The following is a 19,866-nucleotide window of genomic DNA, read 5'->3' as shown; positions in this document are numbered from 1 at the left end:
TCGAACTTTAACTCTGTCATTTATCCAAATTTCAATTAAATTTTGTACGTGTTAAAATATTCATTAAATGATTGTCAATTAGTAATTTATCATATCATATGAAAATTTAAGTTTAAGACAAATCCAATGTTCCAAATTTATCCATTATGGTCCCATGCCGCGTGATCTTTCTAGAATAAGAATAAACAGAAAGGTGATTGCGGAATCATTTTGCTCACCATTTCACACATATATCAGAAGTTTCCAATTCATTTCCCATTGCAGTTTTCAAATCAAGGAATCATTTTGAAATTTATAGAAAACTCTCAATCACCGACTTGGTTCTTTTTCTTTTGCTTTAAAATTCACAAAAACATAAAAACAATAAAAGATTTCCTTGTAAACAGTTTTTCAAACTTATTTTTCAGAAGATTATCATTGAAGTAATCTCCTTATAAAGAGCATCAAAGTGATATTTTTTTGGAAAGGTATAAAATAACATCTTTAGGAAAACAATTGGGGAGCATTCTTTATTTTTTAGTTTGAAAAATATGTTATGACATGACATAAATATAATATTTATTTTTGTATTTTGAGGAGTATTTTGAAAAAAATTCGTGGGCTAAACTCATTTAATAAAACCGGTTCAATAAGAGAGGGTTGCATGTTCCTTATAAACATGCCAAAGATCTTGTCCACAGGCAATATGGGATTATTCCGCAACATATTTTTTGTTTTGAGTTATTTGTTAATGTATTTGTATTCATAACATAAAACAACAAACAAATATGAACTTATTGTACCATGAAATTATTTTATCTCGAAAATAAAAGGCCATTTTGTTATAGGAAATTGTTTTTTAATTTTTTAATTTTTTTTTTGTTTGAAAAACATATTTTAGCATTTTGCTCGTATAGAAAATTGCCAAATAATTAATATATTTTCATATAATATGAGAAGATGCGAGGAAGAGAGAGATGACGAAGATGAATTTGTGAAGGAAGAAAATTACATGAAAGAATAAAAGGCCTAAGGGGTGAGATTCAAACCCACGTGCAATGGACTGCCCATATTACTTGTAATTTGGGCAAACAATTGTGAAAAAGCTTTTGTAGAGCCTACTTACATAGGCTAAGCATTCTGACAATTCGAACACTTGCCAAAATGGGTTTCACAAGAACCCTCTCACTATTACTTGCATAGAGTGTGGGCGAGCGGTGAAAAATTGTATATCCTGACTATGCTTAAGGGAAGCATAAAATATATTAAGCATTGTAAAGTTTATTTTCCTTTATCAATTGAAAATATTTTTAGATTGTCCAATTTTATAGTAAATGTCAAAACACTTTAAAAAATAGAAAAATAAAATAAAATTTACGGGCCGAAAGAAAAAATAAAATGACAAAAAAGAAACAAAAAAACAAGCAAATGAATACAACACATACAGTGCGTGAAGTAGCTAGCCAGTGGCAACTTGGCAAGAAGGCACAAATCGGAAGAAGTACCAGTCGCAACAGAGAGAGAGAGAGAGGGACCCCTCTCTGACCCCAGGCCTGCTAATAGCATCTTTCTCTCTCTCTCTATATAAGAACAACAACAATCTTAACCTAAAACCTATCAGCCTCGCTGATCAGGCGGATACCATCATTTCCATCTGTTTGTTGTCCGAGAAAGTTTACGAGGACGCAAGATTCTTCTGAAGGACCTCAGCTGCTCGCCCCCTTTACTCATAAGTGAGCAATCCCATACAAGTTACAACTATGCATCCACTTGTTTGATTTTCTTTGATTAGAAATAACCTTTGTTTTGATTGCTAAATTGCTTTCGAACTTGAAGCTGCCTGGACCTTCTGCCTCGTAAATTGATCAGCAATTTCGTTTATCGATCTAGGGTTTCTGTGCCTCTGTGTGTGTGTGTTTGATGAGAATCGGCGTTTTGAGCTGGGTTAACTAATTATGGGCTTTATGTTTGATGTTGTTGTTATGGTTAAATTGTTGGATAATTATTCGTGATTTGGGGCTTGGTTTGCCGGTTGAATATTATTGACATGTTCTTAGCTAAGTTTCAGTTGCAATTCACTGGAGGTTTGAAGAAATTAGTTTTCCAAGATGAGATTAATATGATGGATGTTATCAACCTGTTGCTTTGTTGAAGCTTTACTTTAGTGTAACATGTTTGATAAATACTCCAACGCACTGTTATTGTTGCAATTTTGTTAAATGGTTGCTCATTCGCTCTACTCGCGCGGCTTTGTGTACTGAGATGGTTATGATGATCACTGAATAGTATTCTTGGGTTTAATCTTATAGGCGGCAAGGATGTCAACTCCTTCAAGGAAGAGGCTGATGAGGGATTTTAAGAGGTTGCAGCAGGATCCTCCTGCAGGCATCAGTGGTGCTCCTCAAGACAACAACATTATGCTTTGGAATGCCGTTATCTTTGGGTATGTTGCAAATGAAAACATAATTGTGTTTACCTTGTTTCAGTTTATTTCCTTTTGCTTGGTGAAGTATGCACTCTTTGTTTTGGATGTTCTGGCTAGTTATGGATCTGATACATTTGTACTTATTCCCTCCTTTGGTTGAATTGCAGGCCTGATGATACCCCATGGGATGGAGGTAAAGTTAATTTGATTTTAATAGGACTTTATATCATGCTTTGATCAGGATAGGAAAAACCTTTTTTTTCTGCAACTCTTAAGCTACATGGAGTGCGTTCAATGATTCTATTGTTTGTTTGTAGCGAACCATCATGTTTTTATATCCTTGTCTAGTTGTTTGGTTGGATGAGACTTTCTTCTTTTCCACATAATTTGATTTCCCATCGTGTTCAGGATTGATTTTGATAGCCCACTATGTTCTGGGTTTAGCTATTTCTTTGACAATTTTTCTTTTAATTTTTTTATTAAATAATGTCAATGATTGGTCTCCTGTAGATGGTATGATGATATCTGTTAGTTATATTTGGCTTACTACACTAATCTATGCTAATAGTTCTATGGAAACTGGTAAACCGCATACCAGCTTAAGTCATGCCAGAGTGAATTATTTACTTTCTACCTCTTATTGTATTACTTCCATCCATCACCTTTCACGTTCTAGTTTGTGGTTGGCTTTGGGAGGTAATGAATGCTCATTTACACTAGTATACTTATATCTCAACAAACCTTCTGATTATAAGTTGAAAGTTTCAATTAGTCCTGATAGATGAATGTTCTTTGGTGTATCTCATGCTGTCAACTATGGAACACATCGCTGTGTGTGTGTTTGTGTTTCTTAAATAGTGTAGTAGATATTTGTTTTTGACCTTTTCAATACTACAAACATGAACATTAACTACTAAAAACCGCAAACTGGTATTTGTATTATGCTTATCGTCTTTAGGCGTTGGAAAATTTCTCATTTATATGACTGCAGTTACCAATATACTAGGTTGCTTTATTGCTAGAAATATTTTCTACAATACTCTATGTTCATAATGATATCTTTAAGTCCTTCAGGCACGTTCAAATTGACGCTTCAGTTTACAGAGGATTATCCAAACAAGCCACCAACAGTGCGCTTTGTCTCTCGAATGTTCCATCCAAATAGTAAGTTGATTGACTGTGGTTAACATCAACAATTTCATATTCCTGAAGTTATTGCTGTACACTCTGAACGTATAAAAATCCATAAAATGTTTCCAATGATTACAATTTTCTCATTATACCTCCAGGGCTTGGCTTATTCTTTTTATTGTGTCAGTTTTTTGGTCCATAAATATATACAGAGGGGTTCTATGGGGTTCATGTTGAACAATTCCTGTGTGGTGACATGCTTTCATTAAATATTGAATATATTTATGCTTCAGCTTTCTGTAAGGCTATGCGATGCAAATAGCTATTGGGACTAAGTGGAAAAGAAGGTCTTTGTTGGCTTGAAGCACATTTTCTTATCTGTCTTTCGATTGTTAATTTATTGGATCAATCATGCTTCTAAATTTATGTGAACTTAGTACCAGTCTCATTTACTTGTCCAGTGTTGCATTCAGCTCTTTGCTTTCTTCATTTTTGGTTCACTTGAACACTCTGATATTCGCTTTCATACATAAATTTGAAATGTTCACTGTGAGGTTTTGTTTGTTCACATTAATTTCACCATTTAGTTTCTAAGTTACTCTATTGTCTTGCCCTTTTTTCAGTTTATGCGGATGGAAGCATATGTTTGGACATTCTACAAAATCAATGGAGCCCTATTTATGATGTAGCAGCTATACTTACCTCTATCCAGGTATTAAATCGTCGATAATTGTTTTTAGTCACTCAAGGATTGTGAACTTTGAAAATGTTTTCATTGTACATCAAGTTGGTCTTAAGTTGTGCTTGTACAAAATTATGATGCCAGTTAAGAATAACTTAACATTTTCAGGCTTGCAAATTGTCACTATCATCTTTGATTTAGTGATGCTTATTTTCGAGTCACACTTTTGAAATTATCTATCACGCAAGGAATAGTTGGTCCTTATTCATGTGCATAATCTTGCTGATGCATTTAACTGCACTTTCAGACCCAAATTTTCTCTTCTATGAGACATCACTGACTTTAATGTTGGCCCTTATTCATATGCATACCTTAAAATGACTTTAAAGTTGATCCTTATTTATGTGCATGCCTTAAAATTTTGGCCATGTTTACGGAGCATATATCCATCCGTTAGCCAGACACTGTTTACTCATGAATTACATGGTTATTTCTTGATGCTCCATAGCATACTTTTGAGTCATAATCAGCATCATCTATACCACTTCCTAGATCTCCTTTTTTTCGATCATCTATAAATTTGCAAAGCAAAATGGGCTTGTGGAGCATTAACTTTTCTATTGCTCAAGAATTTCTGATTTCACTTGTTCCTGATCCCTATATGGTGAGTGCTACATGGTCTGTAGTTGGTGATCCACCTCGTCATCTCGTAATATAATAAAATTTTATTGTGCTCTTTAGTATATTTCTTTATCTCATGGATGCTTGCATGCATATTCGTGTATGTTTAATTGATAGAATGTGCAATGACATGTCTGTACCTTATAAAAAGAATTGACATATGTGAATGTAGATACTTGAGATTTTCTGTTTTTTCCAGTAATATTATTCTGCTTCTTATTTTCAAGCGATCATCATTTTTCTGGTTGCAGTCATTGCTCTGTGACCCAAACCCAAATTCTCCTGCGAATTCAGAAGCTGCACGGATGTTTAGTGAGAACAAACGTGAATACAATAGGAGAGTACGCGAGATTGTTGAGCAGAGTTGGACTGCTGATTAGTTGCTGTGGTCAGGTCCCACGGAACTTCAAAGAAATGTCCATGGCCTGTGTCCCTGTTTAAATAACAATTGGACTCAACCATTGTGTTGTGAGCTCCTTGACTGCCATTACTTATAATGTCTGCTTTGCTTATGTGTTCGCCTCTTTTCCCTGAACTTTTCTTGGATCTGATGCATTGCGTTTTTCGTGGACTTTGCATATAAAATTCCTGCCCCCTTTTATCTCATCTCTTTAAACTTGGGAAAACAAAACTATTACAGATGATGGATGAGTTGGAAATAAATAAATAAATAAAAGAAAGAAACGAAGGGTTGGCAGTAAAAGCACGATTCTTTAAAAAAAATAGTTGACAAATGGTTCCTGCTATGTTACTGAACCATAAGATTTAGCGCTGTGACAAGAGAGGAGGAAGGTGATACCCATAATTATTCCAAAACCCTGGTCAATCATCGGAAAAAGGTAATAGAGACACAATAATGAGGCAAAAACTGCAGGGCAGCAGTTCTATGTACATCTATTTTTCACCACAATTGAATTGTAGCAGAAAGAACAGCAGTATAAGAATTGTTTTAATAAAGCACTACATCTGTGTACTTAGGTTTCCACTACTGGTCCATCCTTCTTGAACTTGAATCGAGTACTGCAAATTCCAAAGAACGTCTTCTATTGAAGGGCGCTTCCTCGGATCTTTGCAGAGGCAGTTGAGGGTAATTCCCACTGTGGTCTTTAATGATTGATATGCAAAAGTTCCCTGAAAGGAAGGATCGGTGGCAGACCGTAATTGTGATGCTGATTCTGCCAAGCCCAACTCTAGCTGTGAAGAGAACAAGCAATATGGAAGCCAATGAACTCCAGGTTCCTGTTCGATTCGAAAGTACATAACAAAAACAAAATACAGCAAATAATTGTATGAATACCTGAAGCTTTAGCTCATTCACTTCACTGGCTGATGTTGTCAGCTGACCAGTTATAACCTCAAGTAGGATAACACCCAGCTGGTAAATATCTTCCTTTTCTGCAATTTCACTGCTGCATGAACAGAGCTCTTGTAAGATTACGCGGGTGCTGTAGCAGAATAGTGAAACAAGGAAGGGGAGAAGAGGAAAATACCTTCCCAGATGATTATCTTGTCCACTGAGAGGGCTCTCTGAACCTACCTGGAAAGTTAAATTCGCAAAAAATTAACAAACAAAGAAATGGTTGAAATTCAACTATCATCTGCAAAAATGTTTATCCAGTAGTACTGTTTTAACCTTGGATGGCAAGGGAATGTTATAGCTACTAATTTTCGCGCTGAGGCTGTCATCCAACAAAACGTTCTCCATCTTCAGATTATTTCCAACTATGCCGGGTGCAATCCCTGTGTGCAAGAACTGGACACCCCTTGCAACACCGATGGTGATTGCCATTCTCTGTGGCCATTTCAACGCCTCCTTTTTTCTCAAATCTGCCATATCAAAAGGCAGTTCATTGAGAATTTACTGTTTGTTAGAGAGAAAATGGGGGGGGGGGGGGGGGGGTGTTGGGTTTGCTGTTGAGCTTACCCTTAAGATAATCTCTTAGCGATCCATTTGGAACATGTTCAAGAACAATAAAGACAGTGCTAGCTGTATTAGGGTGGTCCTGATAAGTGACGAGGCAGTGTCCAAGGATGCTGACCAAATGCCGATGCCTCAGCTTCGATAAGACTTCCATGTGCTGCATCAAGCTTTGAGGCAAAAGCTTTTGCTTTAGTTTCAGGCACTTCACCAGGACCACTGAACCATCTCTCAGCCAACCTTTATAGAGCTGTAAGTAACAGAGAAAGTGCTTCAGATTGAAGAGAATAATTGAACTTTTGTGGGTTCCATCACATTTTGATATTATGCTTATCGGACAAACAGTTTGAATCAAATGCCAACCTGCCCTTGAGATCCTTCCCCAATCAAATTTGATTGGTCAAAGTTGTCCGTCACATCTTCAATCTCATCCAGTGTGAAAACACGATATGGTGGGAGCCCTAGTGTTGCTTGCCTCATTGTCTGGTTTACACGCCCTATGAAAAATCGAATTCAGTCATTACCTTCATGAGATATAACACAAGAAAAAATGTAAACCAGCTTTTTAAGTACATTGCTAAACGACTATTATACATGACTCGAATGACATGTCAAATTATCAGTTATCTTAAAAGCTTAAGCTAATAGGAAAAAGGTAAATTTAATCATTTAATCATTACTTTAACACTCCCCTTCACGTGTGGGGTCAAACTTTCTTTTAATAGGTAAGGCCCAATGCGTGAAATATTTAATTGAAATTGGGTGAAATGACGGAGTCAAGGTTCGATCCCAGCATCTTTGATTCTGATACCATATTAAACTACCAGTTATCTTAACGTGACATTCAAAATTAGTCCTTTTGCCACATGAGCAAGTTGTAGGCAGTCATATGACTCATATAGCATAGCATTCATATTTTAAGTAATTACAGTTGTTCAAAGCACTTAGATAAGCCATTAAAGAAGAAAAATAAGCTAGAAAGGCTGCCTTACTTGCATCAATGTTTGATCTTGGGGAGCTACGAACGGACATTTTATCAGCAAAAGGTCTGTCAAATTTGTTGTCTTCACCTCTCCTCCCTTCTGTCCGTCTGATAATGACCAAAATCAGCAGCCCAAGAACCCCAGCAATGGCCACGACAGCTGCAATGATACCGAGGATTAAGCCTAGGTTCATTCTGGACTTCTCCTTGCTTTTGATTGGAGGCTTAACGGCCAATGCTTCTTTGTGGCAAAAAGTATATGGATGCTGATAATTTGAGTTCCCGCCGGAGAAACAGTTCCATGAGAAGAGTATTGACCGGTTTGAAGACTTTGACGCCAGGCAGGATGGCAGTTTCCCTATCAAGAGGTTGTGGGAAACATCTACAAGCTTAAGCTCATCATTGCATGATATGTTCATTGGAAGAGCCCCGCTTAGTTGATTTTCGGCCAAATTAAGATACTGAATTGAAGGCAGAGAGAAAAGGAATGATGGGATTGGTCCAAGAAATTTGTTTGAGGAGATGTCAAACTGCTGGAGCTTCGCAAAGTTGATGAGTTTTGAAGGAATCTCAGATCTCAAAGAATTGTTGCTCAATATAATACTTACAAGACTGTTGTTGCTTAGTGAGGGAAACTCAGGTCCAAGATGGTTGTCACCCAAATTCAGCTCTTGAAGAAGTACTAGACTTTTAAGATCTGGAACACTCCCATTGAACAAATTATCAGTCAAAACAAGACTTCTCAGATTGCTCATTGAAGCAATTGATGAAGGAATCTCTCCATAAATAAAATTTGAGCTAATGTTTACCACTTCAAGTGACTTTAACCGATTGATCTTGGCTGGTAAAGGACCCCACAATCCCAAGGAAACAACTGACAACACTTTTAAGTTTGAAAGCTTTGTTAGAACAGTAAAGAGAGAATCAATGGAGAAACTTTCAGATAGAGTTTGCTGAGAAACAGAGAATTTCCCAGAAGCTGGTTTTGGTCTGTTAGAAGGGGAGCTTCTGTTTCCGGCAATAGTTAACTCGGTTACGCTATTGTTTGAGCAAACAATCTTGAGAGAAGGTGAGGGAGAGAGGTAGCAGAAGCTGGTCCAATTTGTCCATCCCTGAAGAGCTTCAGGGTATTCAAGGAGCTTTTGAACTTGGAAAAGAATTCGGGTTTCGGTTGGAGGCAGTTGCGCAGTAGAAATTGGAGCATGCATAGCAAGAATGAGTGCCGGAAACAAGAAGCAGAAAGAAACCCAGAAATTCCCCATTCCTCAGGAAGCTAAAGCCTCAAATTCCAACTCTATAGAAAGGGAAAATATTGATTGGGTTAATCATGCAAATACTATAACTACAACCATTTTTCGTGAATAAAAATGGGCATGATATCAAAAGCTCATAAAGCAGAACAGTGCTGCTGAATCTTTAACAAAGTTTCAGACATACAAGCTATGATTATATAAAAGTATCAAACAAAAAGCTCATGCTTAGTTGTACATACGCTCTAGCCTCTAGGAAAAGGTTTTCTCGGGAAAGTATGGGGTCAAGATTTGATAAAGTGGGAAACTTTAAAACAATGAATCTACAGTGAGAGAGAGAGAGAGAGAGAGAGAGAGAGAGAGAGAGTGTTTTGGTGGAGAGAAATCAGATCTGAGACTGAGAGAGTGAGATTTCGAAGAAAGAAATGAAAACGCACAAGTGGAGTGCATATGCACATGCAAGGATTAGGAAACTCACATGTGCTATTGAGATTTTCACAGTAAGATTGCAATCGGGCTTTCTACACCGTACATCCCTATTGATTCTCGTCCATTGTAGTCCGAAAGTCAAAAGTCAACGTAGTTCTGAATTTTTCAAAGTGAAATATGCCAAAACCTCGGTGCTGACCACGTTAATTATGGAAGACCCGCGGATACCTCAAAGTCGCGCGCCCCAGGTGGCCAGGCACGTGACTTGTGTGAAGAGTAGCCTTCTTCGTTATGTGTTCATGTTACTACGAGGGCAGAATGCCCTATGTCGATGTCAACCAAAAAACTACGGTCCAAGAGTTGTTTTCTGAAATTCCATAAATAGCCTTGGTGTTTGTGATAAGTGAGGTTTGTCGGTGAGAGGTGTGTGATTAGAGGCAAAGCTGTTACACACTTACTTTAGTGACGTATTAGTTGCACCTAATCCATATTTTACTTGGGCCTTCTCTTTCCAGCCCAGATGTTTGTCTTTTCTTAATTGTAATTTACCCATTTTGGTCTCTGTACAGCAAACAAGCTCTTGTTGCACCGAAGAAAAATTGTAAATAAGATTTGAAAAGGGCACTAAAATTTAATGAAGTGATTCAAGTGCATGCATCGATGGTGCAAGTCCCACCATCAATTTGGATGAAAAATTGAATGCTACCGTTTTTATTATAATTTTCATATAAATTGATATCATCCTTTATAATTGATAAAATAAGGGTTAAATTCACTTTACCCCTAAAGTTTTAGGAATTTTTCAATTAAAACTCCAATGTTTAAAAATTGGCAATATACTCCCAAATGTTTCAAAAAATTTTAATTTAAACCCTCCGTTACTAATTTTCGTCTAATTGGACCAAAATCATCCTACGTGCGTCTCCCGTTGGATTTTGATTCCCTCTATTCCAATTTTGCCCTCATTAAAACCTATAAAATTACGTAATTACCTTCAATTTCATAGGTTTTAATGAGAATAATTATGTAATTTCATAAGTTTTAATGAGGGCAAATTTGAAATAGAGGGCATCAAAATTTCACGTGAGACGCACGTGGAATATTTTTGTCCAATTAGACAGAAATTAGTAACGGAGGGTCTAAATTAAAATTTTTTGAAACATTAGTGGGGTACATTGCCAATTTTTAAACATTGAGATTCGAATTGAAAACCTCCTGAAACTTCATTGAGGTAAAGTGAATTTTTCTCATAAAATAATTAAGAATATATAGTTAACAAATTAGTTACTACAAATTAATTAGTCAAAAATTTTACTTAAATCATTTTATCGGTATGTAAAAACACATGGAATTGTATTGATTTCTACCCAATCACCCTATGATGTGCAGATAATTTGACACTAAAATACTTGATCTGGTCGCAAGTGTAGGCAGAAGACAGGATAAGCAGGCTATTTTTGTTTTGTTCTTATAAATATATTGGGGAATATAAGATAATAGTCAATGGCATTTTATAATTAGTAAATATGCACATGATATGCCTTGAAATACTAAGTGGTCAGCTTGAATGGGATTCTATATCTTCTGAGTATATAGATTTGATACTGGGTTAAGGGTATAATGATAATTTCATTCAACCTAAAGCTCAATAAATGTTGTGTGGTTAGCAGGACCTTTCAATGGATCATGGACCGATCTAAATTATGAAGCCCATTGATTTTTTTGACAAGAAGGATGTGGTCAGTGTGATTATCAAATATCAAAATTAGTATTCTATGGAATTTTTTTTTTTTAAAAAAAAATCATTTTATTAAATTAATTGGTTTAAAATACATATAATTCTTATATACATTTAAAAAAATGCATGTGTCATTTTATTTCTCATTCTATTAGGATCCTCCTTGTGGCTTGATAATTAATTCCCTCCCAAATCTAATGCAGGAGCGTTAAGTTGAGTTGAGATTTTTTATATCTTTCTTCTTGTTCTTTATTTTATTGTTCTAAGTTATTGCTGCTGGTCCAGTAGTCCTGCTGCACCAATCAGTCTCACATCAAAGTCATTATCTCTTCTACTTCTTTTATTTTTTATTATTTATTTATTATATATTATATTTATTTTTGCAGCTCCAGAGAGAAAATAATGGGAATCATTTGGACCCAAAAGATAGACAAAACTAATCTGTAAAAGTCCAGAATTAAGAGGTTTATAATAAATGGCCTTTTTAATTCTTAGACTCTTATAATAAACGGCCTCTTTAATTCTTAGACTAATTATAAAGGTAGTTAAGCAACAAAAGCATTCATTTTTTTTTTTCTTTTTTACTTAAAATTTTACAGCTGCACATAAAGCTTGGGTGAAATATACCTAAAAATGATATTCAGAAAGCCAAAAAAAAAGTATATATTAAAGACCATATCACATTATTGATATCTCATGAGATCTCGCAGACGAAAAAATAAATAGATAAACAAAACTGGTGAAATCTCATTTACTCAAATTAGCGTCTCACCCATTTCTGGCCACCTTTGTATAATGATACCAATATATTACTCCTCAAATTTTTTAGTAGGTATTAGCAAAGAGGCATGTTACACATCATTCTTTCAACCATATCTTTTTGCAAATATAATAGATCAACCATTGAATTTGTAAACTCACGTTAGTCCCGCACAAATTCAATGGTAGATTCATCCATTCACTATATGGAGATGGTTGAAAGAATGATTTTTATCATTTCTCTTTAACAAAATATACCTTTGTCTAATAAATTCATATCTATCAGTTACATCCAAGTTTCTCTCACTCTAATTATCGATAAAGAAGAACACTAGTTGAAGAAATAAGTCAGCCAATCCCCACCCAACCAAATCAATTTAGTTCCTTAGTAGTCAGCAGTTTCCAATCAGCCACAGATGCAAGAAAACACAACCTCAGATCGAAGCGTAAAGATTAATAATCTATGCAAAACTTGAATCCATGGTTTGATGCTTTAGTAGGGCTCTTGACTTCTTTGTAAAAGCATAACTTACACTTCAACCGTTAGCAAAATTGCCAAGCACAACTCCATGGTTGAAATACGTACCTGCCACATGCGAGCTCGAGACAATTAGCATCATGGATTATGATTCATATTCAAAAAAAAGAAGTTGCTCCTAAATATTCAATCTTGAGTTCCAGCAACAATGAAACTGATCTAAACAAGAATCCACCCCAAAGTTGCATACTAATTAGTAATTAAAAGGAGAAAGAAAACAAAACAAAACCCAAATATTTAAAAGATCAAGAAAACAAGACAAAACCCAAATATTTAAAAGATCATATGACCTAGAACAAGAAATGCCGAATGGCAATTCAATTGAGCTTAGCTGTGAAATGAAATAGTCATCAGAACCAACTTGAAGAGATCAAAGAAAGGAAAAGAGAAGAAAAAAGAAGACCTGTATTGGTCAGTATGGGATCATACTCTTAATGATACAATGGAGAGCTTGGAAAATGCCCTTCAAAACATCATCTGAGAATCATGTCTGGAGGTGAGGACTGTGAACGCAGTAGCCCATTCTTGTGTGATAGATTCAGACACCTTTTTGTCGCCAATAAAAGGAGCCCAGGACCCCTGGGAGGAATTTGTGAAAACCCAGTTGACCTTCTCAGGCACATTAAGAAAATCAAATTTCAAAACAGAACTCTTGGCCTTTGCTGGAGACTTCTTTTGTTTCTGGCCCCCAGAGCCCTTCATACATGGCAAAAAATAAATCAAAAATTGAGTGCATGTTAATGAGAAGGGGATATTAGAAGAGTGAAAGGGAATAATTTCCAACACCTTCAGAAAAACAACCTTTTGCTTTTGACTCTCGATTGCATCAGCATCAGAGTTCTCCACTAGTTTCTTCTTTTTACGTTTAGTTCCTGTTTCTAAAAAGTAAAGAACCTCCGTCTTTGACCGGAATCGACTGCTTGAAACTGGATCAAAATAATACTGCACAATACAGAGACAATCTGAGCCTTGTCTGGGAACCATAAAAAGGGACGTTTTTGTCATCTTCTATAGCATTTGATAGCCATTTATAAGATGGAACCATTGCAGAATTTGGAGTTGTCGTGACAATTGAAACTTGAAACAGAAATGTTAATTTATCAAAACTAGGAGTAGACCCTAAACTTTGCAGCAAATGAATCATTCCAGTTGAAATGCAAAACATAAAAAACTCACTTCAGCTGCCTTGAAGAACAATCCCAAAAACATAACTGAAAGCATCTAAAATGGATATCAGAATCTAGACTTTACTTATGAAAAAGAAAAGGATATCAGAATCTTTTCTCTCGCCAATCTAACAACCAGTTATTATCACTGACACACGTGAATGCCCTTTGAAATAAGCTCAAAGGACAGATGAATCCATATTTGATCCAATAACTGACACTTCCAAAATCCTGAAAATTTGTAAGAAAGTGGCTGTGCCAAGCAAAACAGGATAAACTTACCAAGTTCCAAGCACACACAACAGATTCATTACCTCTGAGAGATTACTAAATATCCCCTTCAATGGAGTGATATTGAAGCAAGATCTGATCATGAAATGATACCTAGAGTTTCTGCATTTTCCTAGCATATTCCTGAGGAACCCCACCACCCTCACCAAAAAGAGAGAGAGAGAGAGAGAGAGAGAGAGAGAGAGATTTAAAGATAAATAATAAAAGCAGGGAAACAGATCAAGAACATGGACTCTTTCCATGATAGTAAATCTAAAATCACAAAAGTTATCTTTTAACTTGCTTATTTGTTATTATCAAAACATCATGATGATCTTTTGGAGCAAAAAGAGTCTACATTCATAACAGCTACTGAGTCGATGGTACCTCCACTGTACCATACTCTTAAGTGGTGTACCAAATTCCTGCTTCATAACCCATGTCACAGATAAGAGTATTCAGAACAATTTATCTAGATTCTTCAACTCCATTCCTTTTATCCACAGTACAGGCATTACCAAATTAACCTGACTCGCCCTTGGAAAATAAGATTGTCCATCTACAAGCGTCTGTAACTTACTGTTAGATTATATGTGGTGTTGTCCCACATTAGTTATGTACATATAGTGTCTGTACTATTAACTTATATATATAGGCCCCTTCTATACATTATTCTGTGTGATTCAATACACAACCTTATTTTCAACATGGTATTAGAGCATAGGTTCTGAATCACCTTAATTAATTAATTATTTTTTTTTTTTTTCTGCATCCTATTTTTTTCCGGTGCCGCTAGTGTTCTCTGGCAAATCTCTTGCTTTGTGGATTTACAAAATCAAGACTTGTTTCAATGGTATTATTGACAGGTACAAGGCTCGACTTGTGGTTAGAGGTTTTACTCAGGAGTACGGTGTGGATTATGAAGAGACTTTTGCTCCAGTTGCTTGTCTCTCTTCTATGCGTGCTCTGCTGGCTGTTGCAGCGTCTCTACATTGGTCACTTTGTCAAATAGATGTCAAAAATGTCTTCCTTAATGGTGATTTAAGTAAAGAAGTCTATATGCAGCCACCTCCTGGATTATCTCATCCTACAAACAAGGTTCGTCGTCTCCGTCGAGCTTTATATGGACTTAAGCAGGCTCCTCGAGTATGGTTTGCTAAGTTTAGCTCCACTGTCTCTAGCCTTGGATACTCCATCAACTCTTATGATTCAGCCTTGTTTATTCGCCGTATAGACCGGGGCACCATACTTCTTCTACTACATGTTGATGACATGATCATCACTAGAGATGATACCACTGGTATTCAGGAACTTAAACAGTTCCTCAGTTAGCACTTTGAGATGAAAGATCTTGGCTCTCTCAGCTATTTTATTGGTCTTGAGATTTCCTCTCCTTCTGATGGTTATTATTTGACACATGCCAAGTATATTTCTGATTTGCTTTCTTGGGCCAATCTCAAAGACAGTAAGATTGTCGAAACACCGACTGAGCTTAATACTCATGTCACTCCTCATGATGGCGAGCCTCTTCGTAATTTTACCTTATATCGGCATTTAGTTGGCAGACTTGTCTACTTTACTGTCACTTAGCTTGATATCTCGTACGCTATCCATCAGGTGAGTCAGTTTATGGCTGTTCATCGCTCCACTCATTTCTCAGCTGTCCTCCGTATCCTTCGCTACCTGAAGATGACATTATTTCATGGGCTCTATTTCTCCTTTCAGTCTCCTCTTCAACTGCGTGCTTCCAACGATGCTGATTGGGTGGGTGATCCAACAGATCGTCGCTCTACCACTGGTAACTGTTTCCTACTTGGCACCTCTCTTATCTCTTGGCGAAGTAAGCAACAAACTGTTGTTGCCCAATCTAGCACTAAGGCAGAATATTGTGCTTTAGCTAACACTACCTCGGAGCTTCTTTGGTTGCGATGGTTGTTACAAGATATAGGTGTCTCTCTTTCTTCTGCTACTCTGTATACTGTGACAACAAGAGTGCTATTCAGATTGCTCATAATGATGTATTTCATGAACGGACCAAACATCTTGATATTGATTGTCATTTTGTCCGTCATCATCTTCTTCAGGGCTCACTACAGCTTCGCTCACGTCCCGTGATCAGCTCGCAGACATCTTTACAAAGTAACATCCTCCAAGGCGTTTTCGTGATCTTGTGTCCAAACTCAAGTTGATTTCTTGCACTCCACCTTGAGCTTGAGGAGGGCAGAGCTGTTAGATTATATGTGGTGTTGTCCCACATTGGTTATGTACATGTAGTGTCTATACAATTAACCTATATATTTTATATATTTTTTTATGTCGGGAACCTCTCCACGGCAGGTCCTTCGGACCCACTCTTACAGAGTAAACCCCTTCTGTACATTATTCTGTGTGATTTAATATACAACCTTATCCTCAACACTTACCAATTAAAAAAAAATAAAAATTCCAATTTCAAGTCCCACTTAAATATTGAGGAAATCTTCTCAAAAGTTGTTTCTAATGTCTTATCTTTAGCAGATCCAAACCTCATGCTAAATGGTTTAACAGAGGATAATATATGCAATAAAATAGGTGGAATTTTAAGCTTTGACACTTGAGCTGAGTTGAGAAATACAGATAATAATTAATTCGTGAAACATTTCCGGTTCAAGAAAAACTTCCATATATCGAATATCAACATTTCTTTCAATATTCCCTTTTCTTGTTCAGTTTTCTCAGCAACCAAATAACCATTAGCAGACACTGCACATTAATGTGAGAATTATTGAATTCTACGGTTCTAGAATATCAATGATAATTTGAGAAAATAAAATTTAATTTACCCTGTCTATCGTTCCAGCTGTGGCACCGGAGCTCCGAACTCTGTCTTCGATATACCAACCGGGCGGCAACCAATCCGGCGGCGCCGCCGGCGCCCGACGTGGCTGAGCTCCGGCAGTAGACGCCGCGTTCTGCTCCGCGCCGTTCGATTTCTCCGAGGCTAAGGAAGCCGACGCGCCGTCGGAAGATCGGCGCCTGCGCAGCGGCTCAGGCGTCCTGTGACCTCCGGTGGCGGTGGCGTCGATGAAGGAATCGAATTCGAGAAGCGGATCGGATGGTAGGTCGGCGGCTAGGGTTTCGTCGGGTCTGTTAGGGCCTCGTTTGGGCGTGTTGGGGTTCGGGTTTAGATCCTGACCCGACGTCTCGGCAGTCGACATGAGAGTGTGAAGTGTGTAGTGTGTTTGGGCGGAAAGTGGAATTAGGAAAGACGTTTGAAACTAGACTTTGTAGTGATTGATGCTGGATTTGTATAAAAGAAGTTAACGAACAGAAATTTCCTGCTGATTTGGGAAGATCTTGGCGGTTGGATTTGGGCCATTTTGCTATCGCCTATCAGTCTTCAGAGTACTTAAAAGTCAATGGCCTACGACAACGATACCATAATAATCTCTCTTAAATCCTATATATAATATTAATTCCCTTAAGACTACCTTAAATTGCTGTCGTCCGATAATTACCAATTTACCTACTACGTGAAAAAACCCATCATAAATGACTTCTACCCACCATGACTGTCATATATTAACCATTTGTAAGAAAATATTGAATATCCCTGTGCCACGAACAATCCACTCCACTTTAAAGGTCACAAATTGCATAACATACATTTGAAATCATCGAGATCAATTATCTTTATTTCTTTTCCACTTTTGCGTTTCTCCCTTTCTTTTTATTTTTCTATATATAATTTTGGGTTAATAACTTTTTCGATACCTGAGTTTTCACTTTTTTATTTTTTTTCTCCTGAGTTTTAAAACATGACAAATCTAGTACTCAACCTATCAGAAAAAGACAAAATCAATACATCCGTTAGTTCCGTCAGTCCTAATTAACGGGTTTAATAAGAAAATCAATAAGAAAAGCTTGGAACCCTAAAAAGTAAAAATAATTAAATTTTTTTTTTTAAAAAAAAAAAAAAAAAAAAAAACGAGCTGCCACTGTTTGGTTGCCGAGAAAACAAGGGAAATAATGTGTTGCCGAGTTGACAATAATTTATTTTTATTTCTGACACTATTACATGTCCAAATTCTTTCGGGTAATTTCAGATAGTGGTTCTAAGCTTTTCTTGTTGATTTTCCTACTAAACCCGTTAAGTAGGATTGACAGAACTAATGGAGGTATTAATTTTGTCTTTTTCCCATAGTTTGGGTACTAGATTTATCATGTTTTAAAACTCAGGGGAGAAAAAATAAAAAAGTGAAAACTCAGGTACCAAAAAAGTTATTAATCCTATAATTTTATTATTCTATAATTATTTTACAATGTTATGCATGGTAGTATTCTTGACCAACTATTATATATATATATATATATATATATATATATATTATTTTACATGCCGGTTGTGACGTTTTCCCGGTGTGGCCTGAAGCATGATTATATATTTATATATGAGTAAGTATCACAAGCCTGTTTGCATGTCCCATGTTTTAATGTTTAAACCCAAAAGTCATGGTTTTGCCAAATCGTGAAGCTAATGGCTTGAGTTATAAGGATTGAGATGTCTTGCAATAGAGAATTTTAAGGAATTTTTTAGGTTCTATGTTAGATATTTTTAGCAATCTCACCAAATTTTACTCACCACAATTAAAACCAAAAGTACCTTCTTTTTTTTTTTTTTTTTTCTATTTCTATTTCTATTTTAACAACTCTATTTTTTAGAGCATCATAACAGCCTCACTATTTTAAATATCCATTTTTACTATTCTATTTAAATATTTTTTTTCAAAGATTTTTTTATTCTTTTTTTTAATTATTAAAGAAAGACAGAAAAAACAAAAAGTAAAAAGGAAAAGAGCGAAATAAGTTATTTAATCAATAGGTGAATGAATAATCATTTTTATATTCGATGAATACTATTCACTTCAATATTTTTTATTTTGTTAAAATTGTGAGTCTAAAAAATAGAGATTTAAGGCACTTTTATTAAATTATTTCACCAAAATAATTAAAAAATAATTTTGATAAGGCCACAATGTGGACAAGGGGTATGAGGGAGTCCATTAGGCTTTTTTCTATTTGTGAAAGTACTCATTCTTCGAACAGGGACCCCGGACCCACTGCCCGATCAAATTGCTCGAGCGACGAGCATAGAGCCCTCTCTTTCACCGCCCTCTACATTTGGGGTCATAAATAGCTTATGTGAGTATTTTAGGAGTCTTAATTAACCATTTTATATAAAGATTAAAAATGCATTGTGGATTTTCTTACAATGGATTTATAATCCGAGCCTAAATTCAAAACTCTTTAATCCTAGGCATAGAGCCTGATGAACCAAATCAATAATGAAAAAAATACGATTTTTAAGTAAGGGTCCGTAACCGTTAAGGATTGTAGTTTTAATAAGTGTGATTTTAATATTTGTGTTTTTAAAAATTGTGTTTTTGAAATTACTACTTTTTATAATCTCAAAGGTGTTTGATAAAACATGTTTAAAAGTTTTTTTTTTTATCAAATATTTATTATGCGAAATAGTGATTTTGATTTAAATTGACGTTTTTTCAAATGAGAAATGCTATAGGTCAATAAGTTTTTTATATTTGACCAATATTCTTTTACAATCAATCATTGAATTTATGGGGTTTACAATTGATTTATGTGGGATCTACATAAGTCTATAAATCTAATGGCTGATTGTAAGGGAATATGAGTCAAATATAGAGAACTTATTGACCCCTAACAATTTTCTTTTTCAAATAAGTACCCTATAGCCTTCTTATAGAAATTACAGTTTTTTTTCCTATTTTAGATTAAGTGTTTTTTAAATCGTAATGTCAAATGTTTTATGTTTTTGCGATATCTTTTAAAAACACAAATTATATTTACAAAATCGCAATTCCAAACGTAATATAAGTAAAAAAAAATAATAATTAGGGGGC

At 35.8% G+C, this 19,866-nt stretch overlaps 3 protein-coding genes across 6 annotated transcripts; 1 reads left to right on the top strand and 2 right to left on the bottom strand.

Annotated features, from left to right (window-relative positions):
- Positions 1 to 1,445: 1,445 nt before the first annotated feature.
- Positions 1,446 to 5,504, top strand: LOC132179079 (ubiquitin-conjugating enzyme E2 2). The gene is made up of 6 exons (XM_059591710.2): positions 1,446 to 1,712; positions 2,289 to 2,422; positions 2,572 to 2,597; positions 3,479 to 3,568; positions 4,159 to 4,247; positions 5,150 to 5,504. The coding sequence occupies exons 2-6, from the start codon at positions 2,298 to 2,300 to the stop codon at positions 5,276 to 5,278; spliced, it is 459 nt and encodes a 152-aa protein (XP_059447693.1). The 5' UTR covers positions 1,446 to 1,712; positions 2,289 to 2,297; the 3' UTR covers positions 5,279 to 5,504.
- A 181-nt stretch (positions 5,505 to 5,685) lies between these two features.
- Positions 5,686 to 9,448, bottom strand: LOC132179076 (Leucine-rich repeat protein kinase family protein). Of its 2 annotated transcripts, none has more exons than XM_059591704.2 (7): positions 7,809 to 9,448; positions 7,180 to 7,313; positions 6,823 to 7,066; positions 6,532 to 6,725; positions 6,389 to 6,435; positions 6,196 to 6,307; positions 5,686 to 6,092 (listed from the first exon to the last, which is right to left on the bottom strand). In XM_059591704.2, the coding sequence occupies exons 1-7, from the start codon at positions 9,058 to 9,060 to the stop codon at positions 5,859 to 5,861; spliced, it is 2,217 nt and encodes a 738-aa protein (XP_059447687.2). In that variant the 5' UTR covers positions 9,061 to 9,448; the 3' UTR covers positions 5,686 to 5,858. The 2 variants fall into 2 exon arrangements, with proteins under 2 accessions (XP_059447687.2, XP_059447688.2); XM_059591705.2 differs by having other exon boundaries at positions 6,196 to 6,304.
- Positions 9,449 to 11,940: 2,492 nt separating this feature from the next.
- On the bottom strand, positions 11,941 to 17,335 carry LOC132179901 (methyl-CpG-binding domain-containing protein 5). Of its 3 annotated transcripts, none has more exons than XR_009439983.2 (4): positions 16,771 to 17,334; positions 13,299 to 13,454; positions 12,916 to 13,208; positions 11,941 to 12,560 (listed from the first exon to the last, which is right to left on the bottom strand). XR_009439983.2 is itself a non-coding variant. In XM_059592694.2 (4 exons), exons 1-3 carry the CDS (start codon positions 17,143 to 17,145, stop codon positions 12,978 to 12,980), a joined length of 762 nt encoding a protein of 253 aa, XP_059448677.1. In that variant the 5' UTR covers positions 17,146 to 17,335; the 3' UTR covers positions 11,941 to 12,560; positions 12,942 to 12,977. The 3 variants fall into 3 exon arrangements, 1 of the variants encoding a protein (XP_059448677.1); XR_009439984.2 differs by having other exon boundaries at positions 13,314 to 13,454; positions 16,771 to 17,331; XM_059592694.2 differs by having other exon boundaries at positions 12,942 to 13,208; positions 16,771 to 17,335.
- Between the last annotated feature and the right edge of the window lie 2,531 nt (positions 17,336 to 19,866).

Source organism: Corylus avellana, chromosome 4 (assembly GCF_965113065.1).
Source record: "Corylus avellana chromosome 4, dhCorAvel1.hap1.2, whole genome shotgun sequence".
Lineage (NCBI taxonomy): Eukaryota > Viridiplantae > Streptophyta > Magnoliopsida > Fagales > Betulaceae > Corylus > Corylus avellana.
The sequence above is the reverse complement of the archived record's forward strand: the minus strand, read 5'-3'. Positions and strand labels throughout refer to the sequence as shown.

What these genes read in the sequence shown, in the direction of transcription:
- LOC132179079 (XM_059591710.2), top strand. Translation starts at nt 2,298, where the DNA reads ATGTCAACTCCTTCAAGGAAGAGGCTGATGAGGGATTTTAAGAGGTTG. An exon ending in TGATACCCCATGGGATGGAG is followed by an intron (nt 2,598 to 3,478) that starts GTAAAGTTAATT and finishes TAAGTCCTTCAG; the next exon opens with GCACGTTCAAATTGACGCTT. An exon ending in CTATACTTACCTCTATCCAG is followed by an intron (nt 4,248 to 5,149) that starts GTATTAAATCGT and finishes TTCTGGTTGCAG; the next exon opens with TCATTGCTCTGTGACCCAAA.
- LOC132179901 (XM_059592694.2), bottom strand. Translation starts at nt 17,145, where the DNA reads ATGTCGACTGCCGAGACGTCGGGTCAGGATCTAAACCCGAACCCCAAC. An exon ending in CAGCTGGAACGATAGACAGG is followed by an intron (nt 13,455 to 16,770) that starts GTAAATTAAATT and finishes TGTATTGTGCAG; the next exon opens with TATTATTTTGATCCAGTTTC. An exon ending in AAAAGGTTGTTTTTCTGAAG is followed by an intron (nt 13,209 to 13,298) that starts GTGTTGGAAATT and finishes CCATGTATGAAG; the next exon opens with GGCTCTGGGGGCCAGAAACA.
- LOC132179076 (XM_059591704.2), bottom strand. Translation starts at nt 9,060, where the DNA reads ATGGGGAATTTCTGGGTTTCTTTCTGCTTCTTGTTTCCGGCACTCATT. An exon ending in AAGATCAAACATTGATGCAA is followed by an intron (nt 7,314 to 7,808) that starts GTAAGGCAGCCT and finishes GATTTTTCATAG; the next exon opens with GGCGTGTAAACCAGACAATG. An exon ending in TGAATGAGCTAAAGCTTCAG is followed by an intron (nt 6,093 to 6,195) that starts GTATTCATACAA and finishes TTCTCTTCACAG; the next exon opens with CTAGAGTTGGGCTTGGCAGA.